We start from the raw sequence: 20,392 nt of genomic DNA, 5'->3' as shown, positions 1-20,392 counted from the left end.
CTTGCTGCCTTCTGCACCAGCCAGTGCAAGCACAGAGGACAGAGGGCGGCGCCTCAGAGTCTGATGCAGCATGGGCATGGGAGGGAGAGAGTGGAGGACACTCCACTTCCTTCTGAGCAGGGACAGAACAGCTGGAACCAAATGATTTCCACAATTCACCTTCCTCCAAAATGTTTACAACCTTTCAAAAGAATGGGTAGTCAGAGCTGATGGCAGCTGTGAGCTCTCTTATTAGCTACAGGGGTAGCTCAGGTTTGTGAGTCTGGAACTGGTTTTTAGATCTTAGTTCCACATCCAGAAGGCTGCTGCAACATCATGGCCTTTGGGGACAGGGCAAGACAGGAAGTGCGTGGGCAGGGCTGACTAAGAAGCCGTTCAGCTGAAGAGCATCCATCAGAATTATCCCTGAACACAGCCCATGGAGAAGCTGCCAGACAACAGGAGAGAAGATGGGAAGGATGTAGGACGGAATATGATTAACGGCAGAACGAGCACACAGGCAAACACTTGTCATGGGTACAACTCTAACATCTGGACAGGAAGCAGCTAAGGGAAACCATCACAACCCAATGGTTAACCCCACAACAGCCGAAGACACATCTACACCATCTTACAAATTTAATGAGGACAGGGACAAAGCGCTTCACACAGGATTTTGAATCATGTCAACAGTGAGTCAGCCAGCTACAATTCTGCCTGTGGCTAGGAGTCCTCATTTGCAGTTTGTCACAGAAACACAAACAGGTGGCTGATGCCCAACCTTTGGCTCCACAGAGAATGCAGCCGTGTCGAGAAGGAGAGAGAAGCTGGAAGAGGAAGCCAACTATACCATGAACATGGTGCAGTCATGACACAAGGACAGCACACCAAGGAAGGACCGTGACACGCCCTAACAGGGCTGTGTTCAGATGGCGCCTTAACAGGACTATGTGTCCAGATGAGCAGTGCTATCAATAGCTGGGGGTGCACTATGTTCTCAGATCTTCTATATCTGGCTCTGAAGATCCCGAGTAAGGCAGAGCACACTGACTCATGCCAGCACCAGTGTTCAACACATCCCAAAGTAAATCCAGACAGAACTCCAGGGTGGGGTCAGGGAGGAGTACTAGCACCATCCATTCTGCTCCCCAGAGCAGAGACACGCATCTACAGCCTGAGACCACAGGAACCTGTAGTAGCCCAGGAAATGCTACAAGCCTACCCTCAGGGCTCTGGGAGTGCAGGCAACTGGGGAGGAGAGGGCTTTCTCCAAGCCTAGAACTCATAGTTCACTGAGCAGCAAGCCATTTGTGGCCCCTCAAGTTTCCCGACAGCCAGCAACTAGCCCCCTTGAGGAGGAAGCACAGAAGTTCAGATCCCAGCAACACTACCTGCAACCCACATAAATACTGAGCTCTGTAAGCAACACCATACCTAAGCCTCCACAGAACAAGCTTACAGATCCAACACAGAAAAGTGTCAGTGCTGGGGAGCCAGAGGCAGGGGGATCTCTGTAAGTTTGAAGACAGCCTGGTCTACACAGAAAGTTCCAGGGCAGCCAGGGTTGTTACACAGAGAAGCAAAAACAAAAAACCTAAAACCCAAACTCAAAAAAACAAGAAACCTGGGGGGGGGAGTTGTGTGTGCAGTCCAAGAGCACAGCCCTATCACCAAGGTAGCAATGGGGGCTCTCCAGAGAAAGAACCAGAGCAGGAGCCTTGTTTTGTTAGAAAGCGATCAGGTTCCCAAGTCCACTGTTTGGCAGTAAGATCTATAAAAACATGTTTCATTTGTTCACTACAAGTCCACTGTGACAGACACAAGAAGAACTCCGTGTAACACAGAAAGCGGCCGCATGTGGCTCCCATGAGACCATGGTGACCACAGAACCTGCAGCCGTTCCTGCTTGTCTAGATGAGAAGGGGCTCCTCTGGCAAAGTGGATTCACAGTACAGCACATCCTCCCCTCTGGGGACACGTGTACTGACCAAAAGGCCCATTCAATGGTCACCTCAGCTCTCCGCCAACTGTGCCAGATGCACCAAAGCTCCTCACCTCCCACAGTAAGCGGTAACAATTCCTCCAGATTTGCTTACAAGAAGAGCTGGAGCTACCCCTGCAGAGGCACGGCGCCTCCCGGGCCCAGCCTTAGGGAATGGAGACCTGGCAAGTGGGCCCACCTCCAGCTCCTGGCTTGCATCTCATGCTAAACCGCCAGCACCCCAATCTGTCGGGCGAGTTCCTAAAAGCCCAAAAGTTCCGCTCTCTGCTCCCAATAAAGCTTGCACTTGAGGCTCATCATGAGACAAGGGAGCTTCGATACTGAATTCTCAGCTGAACTACAGTTGGCATTCTCCCTTCAATCCCCCATAAAACTGGAGTTTATATACCTAAAGGCAAGGTCTTAAATTTAACTAGAAACAAATATTCCACAAATGTCAAACTGATAAATTATTTAGGAAAGGGCTCAATCAGCCAGGCAAGAAAATATGGTCCAATACAGTCTGGTAGCCTCTGGAAATAAAATAACCGTGGTTTCTCTAAAAAATTTTTCCTGAATCAAATTCACCTTCATCAAAGTATGTGACCCTGAACCACCTCAGCCAGAGAAGTAAGGAGGAAATGTGGGAGTTTTGGCACTACCAAGGAACAGGCAGTGTGCCAGGCCTCACTGGCGCTGTGGGCTACGGTCTGCTCAGCCTGCAATGGAGATCAACACCCATCTATTCCCACACACATCAGTGTGGAAGCTGATGTGATTTCAGCAAACGCGAATGAGACAACCTCACTGCAGATGGCGACCTCTGTGAGTGAGGCAGTGAAGCACAGAGGAAGAGAAAGGAACCGGAGCCTCGCGTCTCTCCAGCCCAGGTATTGGAATGTAAGACCATCCAGAAAGTGGAGCCTAGCGTCTTTCCAGCTCACATCTTGGAATGTAAGACCACTCCATTGCTCTGGTGCAGATGGCAAGTCAATGTCTCTATTACCCCAGAGGCACAAGAGGTCTCCAGAGTGTGGTAAAGCGGTGCATGTTTAGCTTTGCCATGTTTCAAAGAATCCTGGTTTATAGTTGGGGACAATGTAACTTGCACCACACATCTGAGCTGGGTAATTGCCTCGAGCTCTGTGAAAACTCTTCCTGCAGCATGAAATCTGCACCTAGTGGGGGCTCTGCATTGAAGCTGGAACTCCTTACTCTACCCTCCACTCCTAAGGAGGTATCTAAGCAGAAGAGGACACGATTCACACCCAGTTCTTACAGCACATCCCTGCGTTTGACGGAGGTGTCCCAGTGACATACATTACTACAGGCTGATTTCTAAGGGGACACATCAAGAAACTCTGAGATACTTGTAGCACATGTGAAAATGAATGCATTCGCTCTGGCATCCAGGAAGAAATCAGCTGCTATTTGCGGCTGTAGCAGAGCTCCCTGGGGGTAGGGAAAGACAATCGGCCTCTTGCTGAACTGCAGCTCCGCCTGTGTCTTGCTCTGACATCTTCTTCTAAGCATCCTACAACCTTGAACCCTGCCCACCTCAAAGTCCTCTGCTCGGATTTCACGGGTCTGTCTCTGAAACCTGGGCTTTAACCGGCTCTCCACACTAGAGACCCCGGAAGCCTGCCCCACTGTCCCAGGGCAGCTTCTCCACTGCCTCGTCCTGCAAGTGACCACACTACTGTCCTCGTGTCTGGGTCAGTTACTGCAGTAAGTGTGACCTGCCTTGACTTACAATGACATGGAACAGATTTGCTCTGGGGCAGAGATTAAAAGAGGGCTGGAGAGATGGCTCAGCATTGAAGAGCACTGGCTGCTCTTCCAGAGGACCCAGGTTCAATTCCCAGCACCCACACGGCAGCTCACAACTGTTTAACTCCAGGTCTGAACCCACAGGGCGCTACAGTGCACTCTGGTGGCAAACCCTTTAATGCCTAGTCTACAGAGTGAGTCTCAGGATGACCAGAGCTATGTAGGGAGCCTGTCCCAAAGTTCCCACTTTAGAAGGTTCTGTCCACTGTCTGCTAGCGTGAACTAACTAACACCCACCTTCATGCCAAGCTACGTGAGTAATGAAGCTGGCTGGCTGGCATGCACACGCGCGCGTGCACACACACACGCGCACACACATTATTAATGTGCTCAAATCTCAAGTGTGTAACCTGAATGATTACTTCCCCATAGACTAATTCTCTAAAAGAAGGAAACAACAATTAGAACAGCGAGAGTCACTGAGAACATCGCACGATCTGAAGCACTCTAGGAACACTGTGTAAGCACACACTGGAGGATGTGAATGGACATGGTCTGACACGTCCCATCCTAGACAAACAAGCAATGGCGGGAAGAAGACCAGCAAACGTCTGAGCAGCTGAATCAAAGGTGTGCCCCCTCCAGTGCTGGCCCTCCAGCTGACATGCTGGACACCTGCAAACCTTCAAAGAAGCTATTCTTTCACAGGGACACGGGCATCTCCGCTACTTTTAAGGAAATCTCTCCAGTCCTAACCAACAGCCAATTGCATTACACGCTTTTTTTTTAATATGAACCACCAGAAATCACAGATTTGAAATTCAGACAACAAGCTAAAAAGCAAAGCCCTGAGAACCTGTCTTCAAAAGGAAAGAAACGAAAAAAGAAAAAAAAAAGGCCCAAATGTAAAACATGAGCACCCAGAAATCTCTCTGAATGACCTGGAGCCTTGCCACCAGAGATAAGCAACAAAGACACATCAATTGGCAGCTGACTATGCCTAAAAGGAACCTCACCTTCTGTGTATTGAGCTAAACACATAATAGGTGTCACCCTTTGAGGGCTACGTGCTCTTCCCCTACATCTCAACACTTAAGGCAGGAAAGCTCGCTCTAACTGACTCTTTTTTTTTGTGTGTGTGTAAAATTAAATCCTTAGCCAGGTGGTGGTGGCACACACCTTCAATTCCAGCACTCGGGAGGCAGAGGCAGTTCTCGGCCAGCCTGGTCTACAGAGTAAGTTCCAGACAGCAGGGTTACACAGAGAAACCCTGTCTCAACTTTTTATAAAAGTTTTCTAGGGGAACGTTACACCAAACAGACATTGTGTGCACCACTCACAAGCCTCCTGGGCTACAGCGGGAAGGCTGCATGGGGACTGATATGTGACAGGAGCCTCCAGGTACTCACTGGAAGATCTGATAAGAAGCCAGGGTTCTCACTCAGTTTAAAGCAAGGAAGCCGTGACGGAGAACAGAAAGGCAATCAGAACGGGCTTACCCTTGGCTGCCAGTTCTCATACTGCTTCTGTAGATTTGCACCGATGGTTTCCAGCGCTTTCTGAGGACCCATAGACAGAGGATCTGCAGAAGCAACAAAGAGAGGGGTCAGTAAATGTACAATCTCCTCCACAGTGCCGTCACCTTTGTTTGACAAGACACCCGTCCAGGCCTCAGCTTTACCTGTGCTTAACCAGAAGCAGAGCTATAACACACCCTGGGCAGGAGCGGCTCCACAGCCTGCTGGCTTACTAAATGGCTCAGGGCAATCCCTCGGCCTGGCAACTACTCCTGCTCAGCACCTGCCATCACCCCATTCTTCTGCTCTGCTGACACGAGCAGAGAGGTCACCTGGGCTTCTATTGGGATCCCATACTAAAACTGCAACTCTCCTGTGTGCAGAGATGGAGGAGGGAATGGAGGGAAGGAAGAAGGGAGAGGAAGAGGAAGAAAGCAGGGAAGGAGGGGCGACACCAATTTTCATCTAGATTGTCACTTACACAAACACCCCTGGTTTTCGGCTTAGTCACTGAGCACCTTCTATGCTAACAACCCTGACCCTGTCCGTCTCAAGACCCCTTGCCACTCTTTAAGCATCTGATGACCCCAAAGAGCTTTTGTTCCCTGATATATACCATATTAGAATATGAGAGCCAGGCAGGAGAATCACAAGTTCAAGGCCAGCCCGTGCTACAAAAAGAATGAGCAAATGAGAGAGAAACAGAGTATTTAATTCATGTAAGAAAAATTATTTTATCTTTATTCTTTCATCTAAACATGACAAACTGGGACTGGAAAATGTCTCAGCAGTTAAGTACACTTGTTCTTACAGAGAACCTGTATTCAATTCCCAACACCCTCGTCACAGCTCCAACCATCTGTAACTCCAGTTCTTGAAAATCCAATGCCTTCTGACCTCCTGGACCCAGTATGCAAGCAGTACAGACATACATGTGAGCAAAACACTCATATATATAATCGTCTTTTTAAAAAATATAAAATAAACTAAATATGATAAATTCACTGTCTTCACATGAATATTTACAAAGTGATGGGGGAAGTCCTTCTGTGTATATGTTGTCCTACTGGTTGATTAATAAAGCACTGTTGGCCAATAGGGAAGCAAGATAGGTGGGACTATGAGTCGAAGAGGATTCTGGGAAACGTAGTCAAGAGGTTGCCTGGGGAAGAGAGGCGCATCAGGATCGGAAATATATATTAGTAGTCATGGGTTAATACTTAAGACAGAAATAGCCAATGAGAAGCCCTGGACATTGGCCAACAACATTGTAACTAATGGAGTCTCTGTGTGTTATTTGGTGTTGAGGCAGCACTGGGACCAGGCTGTTGGGAAGAACACTCACTACACTAACGAAAAATAATTATGATCTCTTCAAAAACTTAGTGATAAGGGGCTGAAGACATAGCTCAGTTGGTTGAATACTTGGCCTACCATGCATGAAGCCCTGGGTTCCATCTTCAACACTACAAAAAACAAGAATGGAGGTACAGGCCTGAAATCTCAGTGCCCAGGAGGTGGAGGCAGGATGATCAGAGGTTCAAGGTCATCCCCGGATACATAGGAAGCTCCCAGCCTGCCCAGAGACCCTGAACTAAAATAATAACAGTAACAAAACAAGCAAACACAAAGTCTAGTGAGAAGAACGGGGTTGTTGTGAATGTCTTCACTGGGAGCTGGACTCTGAATCTGCGTTCATGTACCCTGACATTTGTTGTCGCATTCACACACGCTCACCGTAGGGGAGGGGAGACCTTTAAAAACAGTGGTTTAATGGTCATGGCCCTTTCCTCTGCCATGACGTCTCTTTATGATTACTTGGTATATATACGCTATCTGAGCTCTGCACTGAGCTGCCTTGCGGCACCCTTTGAGGGGAAGCATTGCTCACTAAGTGATGCAGATCCCACCTCATTCCCTGGTGTTTGAGTACAAATCCACACTCACGGACACAAGACACCTCATCAGAGGATGCTTTCAGCATCAAGGCGGCACCAACTCACAGTGGCAGACACAAGCTTCCAAATCTTATCAATGTCAGTGACAACCCACTTCGTTCACTTTCCCTCAGGTGAAGACAGGTGGGTGGCCATGCAAAACGGGCAGCTCAGCACCTACACCAGCTTTGTGGGAGCTCCTGGAAGCTGCCATGGGTAGCCGGTTCTGCCCATGGCTTGGGGCTCTCACAGACTCTAGTTTCATCATACAAAATATTAGGAGCGTTCTTGGGAACTGAAATTTAAGAAATCTGGTATGCATTTCTGATTTACCAAAGACAATCTTTTAAAAGCTGGATTTTTTTTTTATTTAGTCTGAATTCATAATGATTAACTAAGTCCAGCCAGACTTAGGAGGAGTAAGGAAAACATGGAGCCCAAGGCAGTGAGAGCACCAAGGTAAGGGAGCACCACGAGCAGATGGGGCGCAGGTGTCTGCTCCTGACCGTGCAGAGGTGCAAACAGTCAGAAGCGTTAGAAAGAGCTGGCCACAGTCGGCCCTATCAAACTTCCAAGTGGCCTTGCCACTCCTACACCCAAAGCAGCACGCAGTTTTCACAATGCTCATGCCTTTACCTTCCCAAAGGCCACTCCACCTCACAGAGGAAAGCCTGGCCAAGCACAGGTGTCTGGTCCCAGACTCTGTACACTGCAGGGTGACATTCTCATCCTCAGATTTCTGCCATGGATGGCCTTGTTGTTAGTGTCACTATTGTGCGCACTCACCTCCCCAGCACATGAACACAGGGACAATTACTCGAGAGAAGGAACCTCCTAACCAAACCGCTCCCAGTGCTTGAGTCACTAAACTTCTCTGCGGTCTTTGGTGAGGGGAACTTGGTCCAAGGGCTCGCCATCAGCCTCTAGCCAATATGTGACTATGGCTGCCAGCAAGTTACTTTTTTTTTTTAGAGGGTGGAATGGGTGAAGACAGGGTTTCTCTGTGTAGCCCTGGCTGTGCCTCCTGAGTGCTGGGATTAAAAGTGTGTGCCGCCATCACCTGGCTCTTTCTTTCTTTTTTTTTTTTTTTTAAACTGCAAAGCTAAAGAAAGCACAGCAGTCACTGCATTCACCCTTTGGAAGATTCCAGCAGCTTTACCCACAGGGCTTTTCTACCATCAGCAGGAAAGGTCAAATGTTTCTAAGAGAACACAAATGTTCTCACAGTCAACAGACAGGGCAAAGAACACAGGAACAAAGAAACAACTCTACCCAGGTAGAGTTCAGTTCCCCTGGTGGCTAGCTACAGGGATGTGCCGACTCATGGACAGCGGCACCGCTGAAGGAGAGCCTCCCCTGTGCTAGCAAAGCACACACAGACACATAAAGAGCTTTTGATTACAAAAGTAAATCTTGGGATGGAGCCATGGCTCAAGCATTAAGAGCACTGGCTGCTCTTTCCAGAGTTCAATTCCCAGAACCTACAAGACATGTTCAGAACTGTCTGTAACTCCGGTCAGCATCCTCAAAGGACTTCAAGACAGGTGCTAGAAACTCCAATCCAAGCTCCAGAGGAACCACACTGCTGAGTGAAAGCGTGTGAGAGACTGTTCTTGCTACTGTGCCTTGAAGAACTATGGGAACTCTGTCGACCAACACAAGACACGGCATCCAGTCTTCATTCTCTGTGCTCTATGGAGACAGTTCTCCTAGGATCTGTAACAATCCTGGCGACCCCGACCCACAGGCCATGACTAACACAAGGCTGGCAAGAAGCAGGGGTTGACTATGTTTCTAAAGTCAAAGACGCCTGTATGAGGTGGGATCTCATGTGCTTCCACTGTCCCAAACCTTGCTAGGTAGCTCCTCGCCTCTTGAATTTCTGACCCTCTGCCTCCACTTCCCCCGTGCTAGGATTAGACATGTGTCACCACACCCAGTTCATGTGGTGCTGGGAATCAAACCCAAGACTCGTTGCAGACTAGGCTGGAACTCTACCAACTGCCACCTATGCAGCCCTAACAAAGAGAAGCCTTTCAAACAGCAGGCTGTCTGTGGTGAACAGGGCAAGTCCCGGAAACAGGATAAGCACACACTTGGTAACTGTGCAGCAGCAGTGAGTGTGGTAGCCTGTGGGTAAGAAAAGGTGTTCTCCTCTTTGGAAAGATAGGCCTATCGTGCCTCATCTTATCAGCGCATGTGGTTCTATCTAATAAGCCACAGCACAGGGAGGGCAGGAGGGTTGCAGAAGCGTTAGCTCCTGGGGTCTGGTCTACCCTGTAGGTGGAAGGAATGAAGGTGTCCTTCTCACTTGAACGTCAACCTCATCTCTTCTTCCCAACTAAGGCTGCAGCCGCCCCCCTCAGGACAGCTGAGCGTGGTGACGCACTCGCCAAGAGGCAGAGAGAGGCGGGCAGACCTGAAGCAAATACAGAAAAAGGGAAAAAACAGAACTGAGATTGAAAGGAGAGCAACTGAGGCACCGGGAAGACAGTCTCCAACCTGCTGAGCTGCGTGCAAGCCGTGTGTGAAGTGTGGGCCAGGTCCCCAGCTTTGTGAGCCGCCGCCACACAGGGTGAGTGTGTGTGTTGCATCTCCCTAGGAAAAGGCTGCCACACAACAGTGCATTACCTCTGATCTACTAGAAATCCCTTCGGTCAATTAGTTTTATTTCCTCAGAAATTATGCCAATGAGGAGAAGAGCCATGAAACGGAAGAGAGCAAATAGTAAGGCGAGCAGAGAGAACCATCCGACGTCACCAACAGAGGTTAACTCCGGGTACGCCGGCCACTGTCAGGTGCAGGCTCACAGCTATAATCCTCTCTTGACAAACCCTATCTCCCAAAGCCTGTGTGGCTTCATTTTGTCTCGAGTGAACTGGGAAGGAAGTGATAAAGGGGATGACAGAGGAAGGGTTGGAAGAGCACAAGTTGGCATCACGGTAAAGCTTTAGGGAGTCTCACAGCACTCATATGTGACCTGCGGCTGAGCACCTCCCAGCCTAGCTGAAGCTCTCTGGTCCTGTACGGCACTGACAGTATTATCAGTCAGACAACAGCAAAATCTGTTCTCTTTCTCCTTTGCTTATTGTCTCTTCACACATAGATGCCCTGATGCGGTGCCCAGCCAGACTATCCTTCCCAAGCCCGCGGCATTCTGCTATTGCTGTGCATGTTGCTGACAGCACTCTGGGAAGGCTCTGTGAGACTCCACAGGCTGGTGGGTCCCTGTATCTGGTTCTGATCCTGGTAAGCAGGACCCCCAAAAGGAGAAAAGAAGCCGGCTGAGCCCACCAGACACTCCCACTCAGATACGTATCAAACAAGAACACATGCTGCCAAGAGCACACGTGCCAGATTCCGGGAATGTGGCTACCCTTGGCTTCTGGTCCCATGTTCTGCAGGGATCTGGTATCATGGGGGGGGGGGGTTGGGAAAAGTCTCTGAAGCTGGCCATGCGCTTGGATTAGGTAAAGCCTCCTGAATGCAGGCTGAACCACAGGCTCCTGTATGTAGGCCACGCTCAGCCTCCCGTATGCAGTCTGTGCCACAACAGAAACACAAAAGCAGAAGTGACACACAGCTCCCAGCTCAAAGAACCTTTGTAGTTCTTTGTGCCTTGTAGTTAGCAGACACTTAAGCATTTGCTAATTGACTGATTAGTAGAGTTCTGCCCACTGGATGGAGTGTAAATCAGAGAGTGTCTTTCAAGGATTCCTCCATTAATTAGTTGCATAACCTTGAATGACTAATTTTTGATTGAGAGAATACATAATAGCAAAGGGGCTACTTTGAAATTAGGAATGGCTCTTGATGACTGTATCTTATTAATCATAATGTCATCTCTCCATTTTATAATTAGTGGCAAACACAGTGCCAGGCTGGCCTCCTCACTGAGCTTCAGGGCAAAGCCTGCCCACGAGGCTGTGCAGAGCTGGGCAGGTCCACTTCAGTCTGCCTAGGGGTGGGACCTTTCAACCCTGGCATGGCTAGGATCAAAGGGCAGACAGTGTCTATCCACGGCTGACCTTGTCACGTGACTGCAGAGCAAACCAAAGCCTGCTATGATCAAAACCAGGAGCTACCTTACTTTACAAACTGCAAGGGGACTTGGATGGGATTCATGACTTAAAACACAGCCTCTGGGATTATGTCCAATGAAAAGGAGTAAGAAGTAAGAGAAGAGACTACAGGTGGCTATGCTATCCTCCCTCAAAGGTGAGGGGGGTACTACCTTAAGATGCTGGCACAAAGAACAGAGAACGTAGTGTTCTAAGCCATGAGTCCCCAAAAGCAGAGGCTCCAAATGCCTCTGGAGCTATGCCACAGCCCAAAGAGCCACGGGTCGCAGCAAACCCCCACTGCCCGCCTCGCTGGCAGCTCCAGCTCAACTCCTGCCCAGGCAGGTCACTGTCCGGCTGTGCAGCAATGCCCACTTGACCTTCACCACATTGCTCTCCAAGGCCACTCGTGGAGACTGGCGCTGACCTGGGGTTCCAGTCTGCTCTGGCCAGCTAGTAGCAGGCTCTGTGCATGTGCTCTGCAATCAACACAACCAGACCAAGAACAGACAGACGCACTGTCTCAGTTCGTCTGCAGGGCCTCTGTGGGGCTAAGGGCAGCACCATGCCTCTGACAAACCTCTTTTGACACCCAGCTTGTCCCGCTAGCACACCAACGCCTGGCTCCAGGGCCCTTGCTGACACGCAGCAGGCTGCTCTACATTCATTCTGCTGTCAGGCAAACCATCCCACACAAGCACAGGGCACACTCCATTTAGTGACTGTACTCTTATTACTACTGTAGCATTTAATATCAGCTATAAAACCAAACATTCTCTTCTGCTTTTCTGAAAAGAGACAAGAGTTGTTTCCAGAAGGCAAAACAGCGTCTGTAAAGCAGAGGAGTGAGGAACAAGGGCTCCCCAAGAGCTTTCAATTCCTGGGGACCTGCCAATGCTGCCTATACTCTGACATTCACAGCTCATGCCCTACCATCTGGGATAGGTGACAGAAAAGTCTGTGCCTTCTCCTCAGGGACACTTGACTGACACACTCTCCAGGCAGCCTTGGGATCCTCTGTCCCGTGCTCAGGTTGTGCAAACAACAACAAAGGCAACAAGCACAAGTCTAGTCCTCTTCAGGCTCCATCCAGAGCCCTCGACTCTGGACCTGAGCATCTCAGCCTAGCACAGGCGGCTCAACCTCCCCTTCCCACAAGGCCACACCCACAGCTTTCAGCAGAGCTCTGGGCTATGCTTCAACAACTACCTGACACACTAAAGGTCTAATCCGGTACATGGAATGAGAACATGTGCATCCTACTATCTGACGTCTGCTAGACATCAGCCCTGACTGCATAGCAATCCCAGAGGCCAGCAGGTTCCTAACAGCTAATGAGGCACACTTGCTATGCCCCTCTTCAGCTACATAGTTGGGTGCAAGAGGCACCTGGTACCCTGCTGTGTTGAGAAAGGGGAGGATACTGCACGGGGGAGAGTGCCAGTTGGTACTATGATATAAATATGTCTCTCCAAATTCCTCTGTTGGAACATAAGCCCAAAGCTTGGCAGTGCCAAGCGGTGAGGCATACGGGGAGAGACTGAGTCACAATAGCAGACTGCCTAAGACGAGCACTGCAGACCTTATTCAAGGGCTGCAAGCAACTCACTAAACCCTTTGCCCTGACCACCAAGTCAAGCAGCGATCAAGGCATCCTCATCTCGCAGACACCAGACAAACCATCTGCCACCATCTTTACTTGAGTTTTACATTCGAAAGAACTGTGAGCCTTAGACCTCCATCATTTACTAATTACCTCGTCTCCTGTTTTGTTACAGTAGCACAAACAAACAAAAACAATTTGCCAGTCTCTGCATGGAGCTGAGCCCAGGGTCGCAGTATCCCTGGAGCCTTGCGGCAGGTGGCACCATTAGCTCCTCTCTACTAAAGGAAACACGGCTCAAGGCAGCTAAGCAGGTAGAGTGAAGCTGAGACAAATGACGCTAGGGTCTCTTCCTTCCTTCCTTCCTTCCTTCCTTCCTTCCTTCCTTCCTTCCTTCCTTCTTTTTGGTTTTTTTTTTGAGACAGGGTTTCTCTGTATTGCTTTGCAGGCTGTCCTGGAAGTCGCTCTGTAGACCAGGCTGGCCTCGAGCTCACAGAGATCCTCCTGCCTCTGCCTCTGGGATCTAAGGTGTGAGCCACCAACAGGCGGCAATGCTAGGGTCTTGAGCACACAATTCTTTGATTTCTAGTGACAGCACAAATGCTGAGAGCAAACACAAAGCTTGCATTTGTAGTCTTCTACACAGCCACACATTTGTCAAGTCACAACAGCCCATTCAGGGCCCACCTCTCAGTAAAAACCAAATACACAGTTCTCAATCTAGGAAAACCGTATGTCCTTCTGAACGGATTAGCCGATGTGGTGGTGCCCAACTGTAATTCAGTACTCAGGAGGTGGAGGCAGGGGGATCTTCAGGTTGAGGTTAGCCTACACTATATAACAACACTTGTCTCAAAAAAGAAAAACCCTGAATGGAACTTACAGGGGCTGGGAAGGGAAAGAGCTGCAGCTGTGGTGTGAAGAGCTCCTAGAGAGAATGTTGGTGATTGCTGAACAACACTGTGTGTGCCCTGAGAAATGTTCATAAAGAATTTTTAAGTCAGACAATGGTGGCGCATGCCTTTAATCCCTGTGTTTGGAAGGCAGAAGCAGGCAGATCCCTGAGTTCGAGGCCAGCCTGGTCTGCAGAGTGAATTCCAGGGCAGCCAGGGCTGTTGCACACATTTTCATTACCCACCTATCTTCATTTACGACAGTGTACATGGCTGGCCTAGAACCTAACTATATAGAACAGAAAGGCCTCAACCTAACAGAGATCCACTTGCCTCTGCCTCCCCGTGCTAGAATTAAGCAAGCGTGCCACCATCACCTGGCTCCAGTTTCTGAAAATGAGCAGACTCCACACTTAATGTAGCCTCCCTACTCCATCATGTACTCAGGGATGACTCAGAGCAAACTCTTCTTTTGTATCTCATTTTCCTCCCTTTCAAAGCCAGCACTGTGAGATACGTTTCAACCTGATATTCTTTAATGCCGTCCTGTTTATGCAACATGGTATTGTGAAAATACCCTTCGTAAGACGTCTTTTGAAAAACTGCTATAGTTATATGAAAATAATGTACAAATACTGAAGGTGTTCTGTAATTTATTTTCATTAGAGTAGTTAAATTTTGAAATAGTAAGCATTTGCAATTTGTTACAAGAAAAACAAACAAAAGCCAGGCAGGAACTAGTTAGAGGGCTCAGCAGGTGGACAAATGCACCCTGAGTTCAATTTCCACGACCTCCTGAAAGGAGAGAACTGACTCCCACGACGCACTTTGACCTCCACATCTACACTGCTGCATGCATGTATGCATGTGCACACATGTAAGCGCAATGCAACGTTCTGATGTGGGCCTTGGACGGAGGAGACAAAAGGAGCTCATAACTGGCAACTGCTGTAAGCCATCCTCGGTGCTTAAAATACATCAATTCACCACTACTATAAATAGATTTACCTACAAATATGAGTTGTCCAATTTTTCAAGTGTGTATACCTACCATTACACACCATGTATGCAAGCTATATATCAACCAAAACTTTCTCTGCTGCAGAATGAAGGTTAATATATCTAAAACAACAGTTTACATGACAAGTGCCTAAGTAAGGGAGGGCTGACACTTACCTATCCAACACTCCAGTCGCGCACAGGGTGTAGTCTTCACCACATCTGGAGGATCCACGCCCACATTCAGGCACAGGACCAAGGCCACACTAACGGTCTTCATCTGGAAGCACAACAGAAACAGTGATCAACACGAACCCCAGATGCGCACCCAGAGCATCGCTCCTCTCTGGCCTGTTAGCCACCTCCACGGACAGGGCAGAGGGTTGACACTTCCTTGTAGGAATCCCCAGAAGCAGAGTCAACTGATCAAAAGACAACACATCTCAAAGTGCAACCTACACGATTCTTACTGGTGCTCTGTCCTGACACTGCTTGGGACATGCGTACCATCACGTTAACTCAGACTCGTACCACCGTTTACTCGCTGGTGATTTCTCTTTTAAGTAGTCCCATGTTACCACGTTACCTCACTTTACTGGGTTTCTCTCCACTGGAGACTGAAGTCTGAGTACCTTCTCTGCTTAGTTTATTTATTTAAGACAGGATCTCTCTACATAGTCCTAGCTGTCCTGGAACTCGCTCTGTAGACCAGGCGGGCCTACAACTCACAGAGATCCGCCTGCCTCTGCCTCTGCGGGCTGGGACTAAACATGTGCACCACCACACCTGGTTCCTTCTCCCACACCTGCTCCTTTTCCACTGATGGAACTTTAAGAAGCTAAGAAGCAGCCCCACACAGCCAGCACATCTTAGCCCACATCCTTCAGCAGCTCAACACAGTGTGCAATCACTGCTCGCAGGGCTAGGAGTACCTCAGGGACCCTAAGAGATAAAGACCGTGCAGCAAGAACAGAGCAGCACACACCTTCAATCCCAGTGAAGAGACAGAGATTCTGAGCCTGGGCTACACAGAGAGGAGACAGAGTCTGAGCCTGGGCTAAACAGTGAGAGCCGTCTTGGGAAAAATAAAGCTAGGGCAAGCAAGCGTTGGGGGGCAGGTCATTCAAACTGAGCACAGCCCTTCCCATCCCTCACCATCCTAAGAAGCACCAGCACTCTGCGGTCAGCAGTTCCTACCCACCCTGCACTCTAGCTGGAATATCTCCTACTGTGTTCACTCCAAACCACCTTCAACTTTTCCACACGGGCCATCAAAGCTGGGCTTCCCGTGTGGCAGCTCCTCTTCTAGAGATGAGTCTAAAGGTCTGTGGGGGAAAAATGTTCCACTCTCCCTGCACTCCCACCCCCAAGAGCATCTTCCACAGAGCAGTCCAGAATCGTCTTCTGTAAACCTGAAAACAGGCTCTTTACCCACGGTCAGAAGGAAAGGTGAAAATCAATCAGAGGGTAAAAATAACTGCATTTTCTAGTTAGCTTCCAATATAAGTGACCACCATCAATAATCCCACAGAGTTGATCAATTGCTTTATTGCAGACTCAGCCTGAGGACAAGCTGTCTAAAATGAGATGCTACCTGCAAACATCTCTGCCATCTTGCTTGGGACAGCTTGAAGTCTTGCACTGCTACAACAATGGGACCCACACAGCTCCCGTAAAGCACAGAACCAGATCTTGGGTCGGCTCCCAAGTCACTTCCTGAAGAAACACGGCTTTGCTCGGTCACCACAGCCTTCTTCCTCTACAGACGCAGTAATCCATACAGCTTAGGTTCTCTAATACTGAAAGAGTGATTGCCTGTCCTCAGTGACCTCACTACAGTCAGACAGCCCACATGCTCTAATGCACCCCACCTGGAAACCCTCCATTCTGTACTTGGGGTGCACATCCTCCACTAAGTCAACAGCCAGTATCTGTGCTGTCCGGGCACTGCGCGGTGTGACCACGCCTGTGTTCAAGCAAGGCTTGTCATTTACTAAGGGGTCCAAAGCACGGGAGGAGCAAACCGCCAATCAGACAAGAGGAAAAGAAGCCAGAGCGTCCCTCCCTTGCAGACAAGGTTGAGGGCTGGTGTGTGTGACTCAGATGGTAAAGGTGCCTGCTGCCAAATGAAGGAGCTGAGTTCAGTCCCTGGAGCCCACACGGAGAAGAGCGAAGAGCACTTGTGGCATGGCACAGGCACACATGGGGGGGGGGGTGTTTACGGTGGAGGAGAGGCCCGCACTCACAGAGCCACTGTGACAAGACTGTTTCACTGCTCTGTTGCTGCTGTCCGTGCACTCTCTGTGCCTCCTGTACAAACATATCCCATAACAGGTGCTTACAAATAAGAAAACATGGTCCATGGAAGGGCAGCCACTGGGGTCTCAGAACATGTCACCAGTGGACCAAGAGGGCTGCCACAGACTGTCTGATTCACCACAGCTGAGCTCCTGGTTCCTGTGTCCTCAGCCTGCAAAGCATCCCTTAACCTAACCTCCTGCTCCCCACTCAAAGTTCAAAGTCTGTGGCACACCTGAGAATTGGCCGATCCCAGGGAAAGCCCGGCTGTAACTGCCCTAGGAGTCTGCTTTCCCAGCATCTCTCCCCGCAGCCCTGTGCATCCAAAGGGGAAGGGACAAGACTGTCCGGCTTGGGCTGGCTCGGTGACTTGTCACATCCTTTTACTCAAACCCCAGAAGTTCACAGCCACAGTCTGGAATGCAGTCTGCCCTGCTCGTGTCATCAGCCATGAGTGACAACTGCTATGAAGTGATGCTAACAGGTGTCTCAATCACAGCTTGAGCTCACTCACCTTATGACGGCAAAGGGGAAGGAGGGGTCAAAGGGTGAACCTGCCCAGCTCCCGTGGCGGCAAGTCCCATGTTGGGTCACCCTTATTCTTTCCCACACCAATGACAGAGAAGGGGTCCAGGGTATTGATGCAGCCTTCAATCTGACTTCATTTATTGCAAATCTCAGTTAATATGTTCCCAGTTAATTACAAAAGGTAAACGTCCCTCATAAGCCAGGCAAATGGTGCAGTCAGTAAAATGTCTGTGGCACAAGCATGAGGGTCTAACTTCAGATCACAGCAGCCATTTAAGAGTCAGGTTTGGTGGCTGTGCCTGTAACTCCAGCACGGGGAAGGAAGACAGGAGCATCCTTAGGCTCTGCAATTCACTGGCCATCTAGTATAGCCAGATCGGGGACGTCGCTGTGTCACAGGATAAGATGGAGAGCAGTAGAGAAGACACGCAGACTCACTTCTAGCCTCCATACGCGCACAAGCGTACAATCTCATGGTGTGAGACGCTCAGACAAAAATTCATGAAAACGCCGTAGTCCCTCTTCAGTCCTGTGACACAACCAGGCACACTTGTCTCCAGTGCACCCCCTATACTCACCAAATCACTCGGAGTCAGGGTCAACTCTCCTGCTCCAGAACTCAGCAGTAGCAAACCTGGCCTGGGCACTAATACCAGCCTAAACTATGCTTCCTATAAAAACAACACAAGACCTCAATATACTAACACATAAATTACAAAATGGATTTTAGTCTACCTACTGATTCCAAGATTATTACTAAATATTCTTAATCCAATCAAGTATATCCTATTCTGCAAATATAACCATGTTGGCATAGACTATATAGACTGGCAAGTTCAACTACACTAAAATGTCTTCTTGGCATTTCATTTCATTTATATGGCAACTGTATTCCAAAAATTCTACATTAATGATTTCAATACAGCTACAGAAATGTTTTCATATAAAGGCTATCAAATTTAATGTACCAAAAACTGCAGAATATTGCATAAAATAAACATTTTGGACATTAAAACATTTCCTCTCAATGGAATGTAACATAAGATGGCACAGTTTTGTCTCCAGAGGTTAATTTTGAATTTGAAAAGAATTATCACTTTGAAATCCATCCAGGCAAGCCTGTAACAACCTCAGCACTTGGGAGGCTGAAGTAGGAGGACAGCCATGAGACCAAGGCCAGCCTGGCTACTCAGTGAATTCCAAAACAGCTTGGATGACATGAGACTATCTCCAAAAAACATAAAGAAACTGTATATACCAGGGATGGTAGCACACACTTTTTAACCCCTGCACTATGGAGGTAGAGGCAAGGGGATCTCTGTGAGTTCAAGGGCAGTGTGTTCTATAGGGAGTTCTAGGAACACCAGGGCTACATGGAGAGACATTGTCTCAAAAAAAAAAATCAAAAGAGGGAGGGAGCGAGTGAGCTGTATAAGATTTTCAGTGGTCACTCCCAGTTTGTAACCTCAACCTGTCAATCCCTTCAGTCTCCAGACAAGTCAGAGGAAGTGCTGTAAGCTCTCAGTGCCAGGGTTCCTGGGCCATCCTAGAAGGAACCTTTTGGGATTAGGTCCCAGTCAAAAGCCTTGGGAAAACTTTCTATTCTTGGTGTAGAAAACAGGAGGCTATGGTAGTTAATCTTAGTTCCACTTAGTCTCATGGTCCCGAGTCTCATGACATAGCCAGAAGTGTCTGCAACAGCACAAGTGCATGTATGCTTACATGGTGAAATCTGAGTAAATGGCTTCACCCACAGCCATACCACCTTGGTATCTGGAGCATATTGATGTCTGCTAACATTCAAAGACCTCAAACATTATTACAAGGGCTTTGTTGATACTTTCCTTCTTAGCTGGTCACCAAAGCCATTTATTGTTTAGAAGGCATGGGTGATCCAGCTGCTTGGCCAATTTGTAATGAAACTTCACAGGCTACCATGCCAAACACCTAGATGACTCTGCAGATAAGAAACAAGAGTAAGCGAAGCTGCCTGACTTGTGGCGGGTCTGGGCCTACACTGAGGCCAGCTCATGCATCAACAGCTGAGCTATTATGGAACAGACACAGAAAGCCAGCCTGAGGGTCAACACTGATGTCACAAAACACTGTTCACCCACTTGTCTGAGGACAGCACCACCCACTCCCAAGAGTCCTCATTAGGATTTGGAGCATCAAGAAAAGCTGAGTGGGATGAGGGACACAAATGCATAATTTATAAAGTAAGTCGGAAACTACAGCACACAGCAAAGAGGAGAAGGGGGAAGGAAAAGCCAGTGTACCCCCAACTCCCAACCACAGACAGCAGGAGAGAGGCAAACAACAAGCCCATAAGAAAGTGCATCAAACTGAGTGTCCTGTAGCAGCAGCAGCATGAGGAGGAGGAGGAGGAGGAGGAGGAGGAGGAGGAGGAGGAGGAGGAGGAGGAGGAGGAGGGGGAGGGGGGAAGGGGGGGAGGAGGAGAGACCCCTGGTTTGGTTTGGTTTTTCTCCAAATCCTTTTGTTCCTTAGATGGGAATGGGAAACAAAGAGAAGGATGCTGGAATTTTAATACCTTGCTTTATTACTCTGAGCCAGAATCCAAACTTAATTTTAAATGTGCTTTTCTTTAAAGGCCAAATTCTGTTCAAATCACACTGATTTTTAAAGTCCATTTCCAGCTAAATAGAAAGGAAAAAGCAAAAAGGAAATTTGCAACATCAAAGTTAGCCAGTGGCAAGCTCAGCTGCTGCCTTCTCAAAGGCACACCTGGGCCCTTCCTCCACACAACACCCAAGAGACCACGGACTGAGTCTGCTTCCAACATAAGAAAGACTTAAGAGTCTTTTT

The 20,392-nt window shown here is 48.7% G+C and overlaps 1 protein-coding gene across 1 annotated transcript in view; it reads right to left on the bottom strand.

Moving 5' to 3' along the window:
* Positions 1 to 20,392, bottom strand: part of Rptor (regulatory associated protein of MTOR complex 1) — a 231,918-nt gene that overhangs the window by 162,492 nt on the left and 49,034 nt on the right. The window contains exons 2-3 of the mRNA XM_040750158.1: positions 14,918 to 15,020; positions 5,230 to 5,312 (exon numbers count right to left, since the gene is read on the bottom strand). Of these exons, the coding sequence (XP_040606092.1) occupies positions 5,230 to 5,312; positions 14,918 to 15,020 (186 nt within the window). The remainder of the gene's footprint in view (positions 1 to 5,229; positions 5,313 to 14,917; positions 15,021 to 20,392) is intronic.

This window comes from Mesocricetus auratus, unplaced genomic scaffold (assembly GCF_017639785.1).
Source record: "Mesocricetus auratus isolate SY011 unplaced genomic scaffold, BCM_Maur_2.0 Super-Scaffold_100007, whole genome shotgun sequence".
NCBI classification, from domain to species: Eukaryota; Metazoa; Chordata; class Mammalia; order Rodentia; family Cricetidae; genus Mesocricetus; species Mesocricetus auratus.
Note: the sequence above shows the minus strand (reverse complement) of the source record. Positions and strands in the feature narration are given on the sequence as shown.